Consider the following 10,335-nt stretch of genomic DNA (forward strand, 5'->3'; position numbering starts at 1 on the left):
ATGGCCCCCCCCCGGGGGGTGCTGGACACCTCGGGGACCTTCCGGGTGTATCGGGATTTCTTGGGGACCCCCCCTCGCTGGGACCCCCCCGAATTAGTCCTGGCCACCCATGGCACCCCGGGACGGGTGGCGGGGACCCTGGGGGGGGCTCTGGGGGGGCTCTGGGGGGGGCCGCTCTCGGTGGCTGTTTTTGGGGTACCCAAGGGGGGGCTGGGGGAACTGTTGGCAGCTTTGGGGGGGCCCTGCCGGGGGTTACGGGGTCGTCTGCGGTTACACGTGGTGGTGGGGGCGGCTGCGCCCCCCCCCGCCCTGCCCCCCAACCCCGGCCCCCCAAAACCGGGGGGATGTCGGGGGGCCCTACGGCGCCTGGCAGCCGCCGACCCCCCCAGTTACACTTTGGGGGTACCGTACCCCGGGAATCTGTTGCGTAATGTGGCCTGGGCGGGGGCGGCAGAGGAAAGAGGGGGGCTCCCCCGGAATGGGGGTCTGGGCCCCCCCAAAATTGGGGGGCGCTTCGTGCTGCTGTTGGACGCCGACGTGGTGCCCAGCCGGGGGCTGCGGGAGGAGTTCCTCAGGCTGCTGCGGGGGGGGGGGGCCGGGCTGGGCCCCCCAATATGGGGGGCTGGCGGGGGGTTGGGGGACCCCCCAGTGGGGGGGGCTGCGGGGGTCTTGGGGGACCCCCCAGCTGTGGGGGCTGTAGGGTTCTTGGGGGACCCCCCGGCTGTGGGGGCTGCAAGAATCTTAGGGGACCCCAATGTCTTGGGGGCTCCAGGGGTCTTGGGGGACCCCAAAGCTTTGGGGGCTTGGGGGGACTTGGGGGACCCCCCGGCGTGGAGGGTTCCTGGTGGCCCTGGTGGCCTCAGGGTCCCCAGTGCCCTGGACCCCCCCCATGTCCTTGGTGTCCCCAATGACCCCTGGGTCCCCAACAGGCTGGGTGTCCCCAGTGTCCCGGGTGTCCCCAACACCATCAGCAATGTGGGTGTCCCCAATGCCCTGGAGGTCCCCAACACCCTGAAGGACCCCAATGCCCTGGAGGTCCCCAACGCCCTGGAGGTCCCCAAGGGCTTCCATGACCCAGGTGTCCCCAATGCCCTGGAGGTCCCCAACACCCTGAAGGACCCCAATGCCCTGGAGGTCCCCAACGCCCTGGAGGTCCCCAAGGGCTTCCATGACCCAGGTGTCCCCAATGCCCTGGAGGTCCCCAACACCCTGAAGGACCCCAATGCCCCGGAGGTCCCCAAGGGCTTCTATGACCCAGGTGTCCCCAATGCCTTGGAGGTCCCCAACACCCTGAAGGACCCCAATGCCTTGGAGGTCCCCAACACCCTGAAGGACCCCAATGCCCTGGAAGTCCCCAACGCCTTGAAGGACCCCAATGCCCTGGAGGACCCCAACTCCCTAGGTGCCACCACACCATCATGGGACCAGGTGGTGTTCGTGCTGCCGGCCTTCGAGGTCCGCACGGGCACGCGGGTGCCAGGGACGAAGGCGGAGCTTCTGCAGCTGTGGGGTACGGGGGACGCCCGGCCCTTCTATGGGGCACTGTGCCCCCGGTGCCAAGCACCCACAGGCTACGGGCGCTGGCGGGCGCTGCCACCCACCCCCCACCTGCGCGTGGCCTACGAGGCCCCATGGCGTGACCCCTGGGAGCCCTTCTACGTGGGGCCGGCCCAGGGCGTGCCACCCTTCGATGAGCGCTTCCTCCAGTACGGCTTCAACCGCATCAGCCAGGTGCCGTGGGGTGGGGGGCTGGGGGGCGGCTTGGGGTGGCCATGGGTGCTGTGGGGTGGCCGTGGTGACCGCAGGGTGGCCATGGGGTTGAGGGTGCTGTGGGGTGGCCATGGGTGCTATGGGGTGGCCATGGTGACCATAGAGTGGCCATGGGGTTTGGTGGAGCTGTGGGGTGGCCATGAGTGCTATGGGGTGGCTGTGGTGACCATAGGGTGGCCATGGGGTTTGGGGGTGCTGTGGGGTGGCCATGGGTGCTATGGGGTGGCTGTGGTGGCCATAGGGTGGCCATGGGGTTGAAGGTGCTGTGGGGTGGCCATGGGTGCTATGGGGTGGCCGTGGTGACCAAAGGGTGGCCATGGGGTTTGGGGGTGCTGTGGGGTGGCCATGGGTGCTATGGGGTGGCTGTGGTGACCATAGGGTGGCCATGGGGTTTGGAGGTGCTGTGGGGTGGCCATGAGTGCTATGGGGTGGCCGTGGTGACCAAAGGGTGGCCATGGGGTTTGGGGGTGCTGTGGGGTGGCCATGGGTGCTATGGGGTGGCCGTGGTGACCATAGGGTGGCCATGGGGTTGAAGGTGCTGTGGGGTGGCCATGGGTGCTATGGGGTGGCCATGGTGACCGCAGGGTGGCCATGGGGTTGAGGGTGCTGTGGGGTGGCCATGGGTGCTATGGGGTGGCCGTGGTGACCAAAGGGTGGCCATGGGGTTGAGGGTGCTGTGGGGTGGCCATGAGTGCTATGGGGTGGCTGTGGTGACCATAGGGTGGCCATGGGGTTTGGGGGTGCTGTGGGGTGGCCATGGGTGCTATGGGGTGGCTGTGGTGGCCATAGGGTGGCCATGGGCTTGAAGGTGCTGTGGGGTGGCCATGGGTGCTATGGGGTGGCCGTGGTGACCAAAGGGTGGCCATGGGGTTTGGGGGTGCTGTGGGGTGGCCATGGGTGCTATGGGGTGGCCATGGTGACCAAAGGGTGGCCATGGGGTTGAGGGTGCTGTGGGGTGGCCATGGGTGCTATGGGGTGGCCGTGGTGACCAAAGGGTGGCCATGGGGTTTGGGGGTGCTGTGGGGTGGCCATGGGTGCTATGGGGTGGCTGTGGTGACCATAGGGTGGCCATGGGGTTTGGAGGTGCTGTGGGGTGGCCATGAGTGCTATGGGGTGGCCGTGGTGACCATAGGGTGGCCATGGGGTTGAAGGTGCTGTGGGGTGGCCATGGGTGCTATGGGGTGGCCATGGTGACCGCAGGGTGGCCATGGGGTTGAGGGTGCTGTGGGGTGGCCATGGGTGCTATGGGGTGGCCGTGGTGACCAAAGGGTGGCCATGGGGTTGAGGGTGCTGTGGGGTGGCCATGGGTGCTATGGGGTGGCCGTGGTGACCAAAGGATGGCCATGGGGTTGAGGGTGCTGTGGGGTGGCCATGAGTGCTATGGGGTGGCTGTGGTGGCCATAGGGTGGCCATGGGGTTTGGGGTTGCTGTGGGGTGGCCATGGGTGCTATGGAGTGGCCATGGGTCTATGGGTTGCTGTGGGGTGGCCATGGTGACTATAGGGTGGCCATGGGGCTATAGGTTGCTGTGGGGTGGCCGTGGTGACCATAGGGTGACCATGGGAGCTGAGGGTGCTGTGGGGTGGCCATGGTTACCATAGGGTGGTCATGAGCGCTGTGGGGTCTATGGGGTGGCCCTGGGGCTACGGGTGCTCTTAGGGAGACTACGGGTGCTATAGAGGGGCTGTGGGTGCTGCAGGGTTCTATGGATGCTATGGGGGTCTGTGGGTATTGTAGGGGTCTAAGGGTGCTGTAGATGGTCCATGGGTGCTATAGGGATCTACGGGCACTACGTGTCTTTTTGGGGGGTCTATGGGGTCTGTGGGTGCTAGGGGAGTCTATGGGTGCTCTAAGGCATCAGTGGGTGCTATGGGGGTCTATGGGTGCTCTAAGGCATCAGTGGGTGCTATGGGGGTCTATGGGTGCTACAGAGGATCTATGGATTCTATAGAGGATCTGTGGGTGCTACGTGGGTCTGGGATCTATGGGTGCTCTAAGGCATCAGTGGGTGCTATGGGGGTCTATGGGTGCTATAAGGCATCAGTGGGTGCTATGGGGGTCTATGGGTGCTCTAAGGCATCAGTGGGTGCTATGGGGGTCTATGGGTGCTATAAGGCATCAGTGGGTGCTATGGGGGTCTATGGGTGCTATAGAGGATCTATGGATTCTATAGAGGATCTGTGGGTGCTACGTGGGTCTGGGATCTATGGGTGCTCTAAGGCATCAGTGGGTGCTATGGGGGTCTATGGGTGCTCTAAGGCATCAGTGGGTGCTATGGGGGTCTATGGGTGCTATAAGGCATCAGTGGGTGCTATGGGGGTCTATGGGTGCTATAGAGGATCTATGGATTCTATAGAGGATCTGTGGGTGCTACGTGGGTCTGGGATCTATGGGTGCTCTAAGGCATCAGTGGCTGCTATGGGGGTCTATGGGTGCTATGGGGGTCTATGGGTGCTCTAAGGCATCAGTGGGTGCTATGGGGGTCTACGGGTGCTCTGAGGCATCAGTGGGTGCTATGGGGGTCTATGGGTGCTCTAAGGCATCAGTGGGTGCTATGGGGGTCTACGGGTGCTCTGAGGCATCAGTGGGTGCTATGGGGGTCTATGGGTGCTCTAAGGCATCAGTGGGTGCTATGGGGGTCTATGGGTGCTATAGAGGATCTATGGATTCTATAGAGGATCTGTGGGTGCTACGTGGGTCTGGGATCTATGGGTGCTCTAAGGCATCAGTGGCTGCTATGGGGGTCTATGGGTGCTATGGGGGTCTATGGGTGCTCTAAGGCATCAGTGGGTGCTATGGGGGTCTACGGGTGCTCTGAGGCATCAGTGGGTGCTATGGGGGTCTATGGGTGCTCTAAGGTATCAGTGGGTGCTATGGGGGTCTACGGGTGCTCTAAGGCATCAGTGGGTGCTATGGGGGTCTATGGGTGCTCTGAGGCATCAGTGGGTGCTATGGGGGTCTATGGGTGCTCTGAGGCATCAGTGGGTGCTATGGGGGTCTACGGGTGCTCTGAGGCATCAGTGGGTGCTATGGGGGTCTATGGGTGCTCTAAGGTATCAGTGGGTGCTATGGGGGTCTACGGGTGCTCTAAGGCATCAGTGGGTGCTATGGGGGTCTACGGGTGCTCTGAGGCATCAGTGGGTGCTATGGGGGTCTATGGGTGCTCTAAGGTATCAGTGGGTGCTATGGGGGTCTATGGGTGCTCTAAGGCATCAGTGGCTGCTATGGGGGTCTATGGGTGCTACAGAGGATCTATGGATTCTATAGAGGATCTGTGGGTGCTACGTGGGTCTGGGATCTATGGGTGCTCTAAGGCATCAGTGGGCGCCCTGGGGGTCTGGGGTGCTATAGGGGTGTGGGGGGGTGCCGTGGGTGACGGTGCCCCCCCAGGCGTGCGAGCTGCACGTGGCCGGGTTCCGCTTCGCGGTGCTGGACGGAGCCTTCGTCGTCCACCGCGGCTTCAAGGAGGCCGGCGGCTTCCACGGGGGCCGGGAGGCCGAGCTGCAGCGCAACCGGCAGCTCTTCCGGCGCTTCCGCGCCGAGCTGCGCCAGCGCTACCCCCGCTCGCCCCGCCGCTGCTGAGCGCGCGCCTGGTCCCCTCCGCCGGGACGCCTGCGTCCCCTCCGCCGGGACGCCTGGGTCCTCTCTGTGCCGGACACTTGGGTCTCCTCCACCCGGACACCTGGGTCCCCTCCACCCGGACATCTTGATCCCCTCCGCACCGGATGCTTGGGTCCCCTCTGTGCCGGACACTTGGGTCTCCTCCACCCGGACACCTGGGTCCCCTCCGCCTGGACACTGGGGTCCTCCACACCGGACGCCTGGGTCCCCTCCGCCAGGACGCCTGAGTCCCCTCTGTGCCGGACACCTGGGTCCCCTCCGCACCGGACGCTTGGGTCTCCTCCACCCGGACGCCTGGGTCCCCTCTGCTGGGACACCTGGGTCCCCTCCGCCTGGACACTGGGGTCCCCTCTGCACCGGACATCTGGGTCCCCTCTGTGCCGGACACCTGGGTCCCCTCTGCACCGGACGCCTGGGTCCCCTCTGTGCCGGACACTTGGGTCCCCTCTGCACCGGACGCCTGGGTCCCCTCTGTGCCGGACACTTGGGTCTCCTCCACCCGGACACCTGGGTCCCCTCCGCCTGGACACTGGGGTCCCCTCTGCACCGGACATCTGGGTCCCCTCCGCCAGGACGCCTGAGTCCCCTCTGTGCCGGACACCTGGGTCCCCTCCGCACCGGACGCTTGGGTCTCCTCCACCCGGACGCCTGGGTCCCCTCTGCTGGGACACCTGGGTCCCCTCCGCCTGGACACTGGGGTCCCCTCTGCACCGGACATCTGGGTCCCCTCTGTGCCGGACACCTGGGTCCCCTCTGCACCGGACGCCTGGGTCCCCTCTGTGCCGGACACTTGGGTCTCCTCCACCCGGACACCTGGGTCCCCTCCGCCTGGACACTGGGGTCCCCTCTGCACCGGACATCTGGGTCCCCTCTGTGCCGGACACCTGGGTCCCCTCTGCACCGGACGCCTGGGTCCCCTCTGTGCCGGACACCTGGGTCCCCTCTGCACCGGACGCCTGGGTCCCCTCTGTGCCGGACACCTGGGTCCCCTCTGTGCTGGACGCCTGGGTCCCCTCCACCCGGACGCCTGGGTCCCCTCTGTGCCGGACATTTGGGTCCCCTCTGTGCCGGACACCTGGGTCCCCTCTGCACCGGACGCCTGGGTCCCCTCTGTGCCGGACATTTGGGTCCCCTCTGTGCCGGACACCTGGGTCCCCTCTGTGCCGGACGCCTGGGTCCCCTCCACCCGGACACCTGGGTCCCCTCTGCTGGGACACCCGGGCCCCTCCCCGGACGCCCGGGTCCCCTGTGCGCCCCGGTGGCCCGACCCCAATAAAGATGGCGCCTGACCACGACGCCTCTCTGCGGATGATGTCATTGGGGGGGGTGGGCTCTCTGGTTGCCATGGCGATTGGTGAGGGATATCGGGAGCAACCGCCTCTTCCAGCACAGACCAGTAACAACCAGTACAGTCTGTAAGGGTGTCATATATCTATAAGTGTGTGTGTATATGTAACACCCCTATATATATATATAGGTGTATATAAAGGAATGTACATATATGTATAAATATATATTTTAAGTATTTATACAGATGCACTGTTTTATTAATATAATATAATATAATATAATATAATATAATATAATATAATATAATATAAAATTATTTTTATATTTTTATATATTTATATATATGAAAACATACAACACCCTTTTAATTCCTATATATAATGTATATATAATGCTATATAATAATATATGCTTATTATATCTTATATATTTATATTTAATAATATATAAAGACTATAATATATAAGCATATAAGATTTAAAAATATATTAAACATGTATATGAGGTAAATATATAAATTTAAATAGAGATCTAAATAGAAAACCATATATCTGTCTATAATATAATGTAATATTTATTATAATTATATTACACTATATTATATTAATATATACAAATTTTAATGTATTTTTAGTGTATATATATAAAAAACACAGAGCACCATATATGTACATAGAGAGAGAGATAAGAAAAAAATACAAAACCAGTTCCCCCATGACGGCCTGGTTGTGGTGGGAGGGGTCCTCCAAGGTCACCTCGTCCCACCCTGCTCCAGCCGGGCCAGGTTGGGTGCTCACGGGAAGTCACAGCGTGGCCGTGGCCACGTCTAGGCCACCGCGGCCACGTCTAGGCCACCATGGCCATGTCTAGGCCACCGCGGCCACGTCCAGGCCACCGCGGCCACCAGAAGAGCTTTCCACTGCTCCTGGGGGTGTGGGAAGTGGTTTTTGGGGGGGGGAAAAACCAAACAAAAAAAAATCTTTTCCTAGGAGCTGAGAAGATGTCACCTGGCCACAAGCTGGTGGCTCGCGCACGGTGGTGAGAAAGCACCTGAGAAGAACCGAAGTGATCATGGATGAGGTGGATGCACAACAGCTTGGTGGATGTGGTTTCCCACCGCAACGACGGTGTTGAGCGCGTCTTCGCAGCTTGGTGGATGTGATTCGTCAGCACGATGAAGGTATTGAGCACGTCTTCATGGTGGTGGACACGGTTTCTCGATGCACCGCTGGTGTTGAGCTTGGTGGATGTGCTTCATCCGGGCAAGGAAGGTATTGAGCGCATCTTCATGGTGGAGGCTGTGGTTTGCAAACACAAAGCTGGTGTTGGGCACGTCTTCGTGGCTTGGTGGACGTGGTTCACCCACACAATGCTGGTGTGGAGCACGTCTTCGTGGCTTGGTGGACGTGGTTCACCCACACAATGCTGGTGTGGAGCACGTCTTCGTGGCTTGGTGGACGTGGTTCACCCACACAGTGCTGGTGTGGAGCACGTCTTCGTGGCTTGGTGGACGTGGTTCACCACACAATGCTGGTGTGGAGCACGTCTTTGTGGCTTGGTGGACGTGGTTCTCCCACACAATGCTGGTGTTGGGCACGTCTTCGTGGCTTGGTGGACGTGGTTCACCCACACAGTGCTGGTGTGGAGCACGTCTTCGTGGCTTGGTGGACCTGGTTCACCACACAGTGTTGGTGTGGAGCACGTCTTTGTGGCTTGGTGGACCTGGTTCACCACACAGTGCTGGCGTGGAGCACGTCTTCGTGGCTTGGTGGACGTGGTTTCCCAATGCACTGATGGTATTAAGTGTGTCTTCATGGTGGTGGACCTGGTTTTCTAACGCAACGATGGTGTTGAGCATGGTTTGGCAGATGTGGTTCACCAACACAACAACGGTGTGGCGTGTGCCTTCACGGTGGGGGATGTGGTTTCCTAACGCAACGACGGTGTTGAGAGCATCTTCCTGGCTTGGTGGACGTTGTTTCCTAAGGCAACAATGGTGGTGAACACCTCTTCGTGGACGTGCTGTCCTAATACAGTGATGGTGGTGAGCTCCTCTCCACGGTGGCGGCCGTGTTATCCAAGCGTGCCTGGGTCAGTGGTCGAAAAGGCAAAGACTTTGTTGTCCAGCCTTGGTTGAGGCGCCTCATGGCCTCAGCAGAGGTTTGGCAGCGGCCAGATAGACCCTGTGACGCTCGAAGAGGGCGGTGGGGCACAAGAGTGGCCTCGGGAGACGTCAGGACAGGCCAAAAGTGGGGTTGTCTCAGGTGGGGTGGAAGGTCCGGGGTCCTGGAGGTGATTTGGAGGCTCCTGGGTGGAGCCTCCGAGAGAATCCCGGGAGTGAGGCTCCCTTGCGGGCGAGGGGACGCCGACGGCCGGCCAACCGCCCCGAGCAGCATGGCCGCCAGGAGCCCCAGCTACAGCTCCCGGCGTGCACTGCGACCAACATGGCCGACAAGCCGCCTCGGTTCAGAACTACAGCTCCCAGCATGCACCGCCACCAACATGGCCGACAAGCAGCCTCGGTTCAGAACTACAGCTCCCAGCATGCACTGCCACCAACATGGCCGACAGGCGCCCGCGGCTGAGAACTACAGCTCCCAGCAGGCACTGCGGCACAGCATGGCGGGCCCGGCGGCCTGGCTCGGGACTACAACTCCCGGCACGCCCCGCGGAGCCACCGGAAGGGAAACAGCGCCCCCTTGCGCGCGGAGGTGGCGCCGCGCCTCCCCGTTCGCGCATGCGCACTGCGGGCAGGGAGCGGCGGGCAGCGGCCCGGGGTGGGGGGGTGGAACAACGCCCCCTTGAGGGCTGGGGGGGCAGAACCAACCCCTGAGGGTTTGGGGGGGCAAGAAGGGCCTCGGGGGGGGCGGGGGGGGCAGAAACACCCCCCCATTAGGGCTGGGGGGGGCAAGAAGGGCCTTAGTGGTGGCGGGGGGGCAGAATCCCCCTCTGAGGGAGGCAGGAAGGGCCTTGGGGGGGAGGGGCAGCACCCCCCACCCGAGGGGTCAAGAAGGGCCTCGGGGGGCGGGGGGGGGGGGGCAGAAATACCCCCTCGAGGGCTGGGGGGGGGGGTGGGGGGGCAAGAAAGGCCTTAGTCGGGTCTGGGGGGGGGGAGACCACACAACCCCCCGAGGGGTGGGGGTGCAAGAGGGTCCTTAATGGTGGCTTGCGGGGATGGGGGGGTGGGGGGCAAGAAGGGCCCGGGGTGGGGGAGGGGGTATTTTTAATGTGCTTCCCATCACCCCCCCCTTTTATTTCCCATTTAACCCCCGATTTGCCGTTCGCGATGATTTTGGGACTCTTCTCGCAGCCCTTCGGCCCCACGCTGGCAGCAGATGCCCCCCCCCCCGCCCCCCGCAACCGTGAGTTGTATGGCTGAGGAAAAAAAAAAAAAAAAAGCAGCTTAAATATAATTTTGGGGGGCTAAAAATATCAAATTGGGACTGGGTGTGAACTGGGTGGGGGGGAACCCTCCTTTGGCACCCCAAGGGCTGGGCTTCTCCCCAAAATCCACCCCAAAGCTGGGGGGGGGGAAGGCTCTCGGCCTCTCAAGGACATCCCGGGCGGATTGAAGGGTAAAAACCCCTCAAATTTGAGGTTAAAGAACCCTAAACCGGTGAAGCTGAATAAGGCCAGGGCAGCAGCCAGGCTGAAG

At 61.7% G+C, this 10,335-nt stretch overlaps 1 protein-coding gene across 1 annotated transcript; it reads left to right on the top strand.

Moving 5' to 3' along the window:
• On the top strand, positions 1-6,685 carry B4GAT1 (beta-1,4-glucuronyltransferase 1). Its single transcript, XM_075135132.1, has 2 exons — positions 1-1,731; positions 5,160-6,685. Exons 1-2 carry the CDS (start codon positions 1-3, stop codon positions 5,349-5,351), a joined length of 1,923 nt encoding a protein of 640 aa, XP_074991233.1. The 3' UTR covers positions 5,352-6,685.
• Positions 6,686-10,335: the final 3,650 nt, after the last annotated feature.

This window comes from Calonectris borealis, chromosome 37, assembly GCF_964195595.1.
Source record: "Calonectris borealis chromosome 37, bCalBor7.hap1.2, whole genome shotgun sequence".
Classification (NCBI taxonomy): Eukaryota; Metazoa; Chordata; class Aves; order Procellariiformes; family Procellariidae; genus Calonectris; species Calonectris borealis.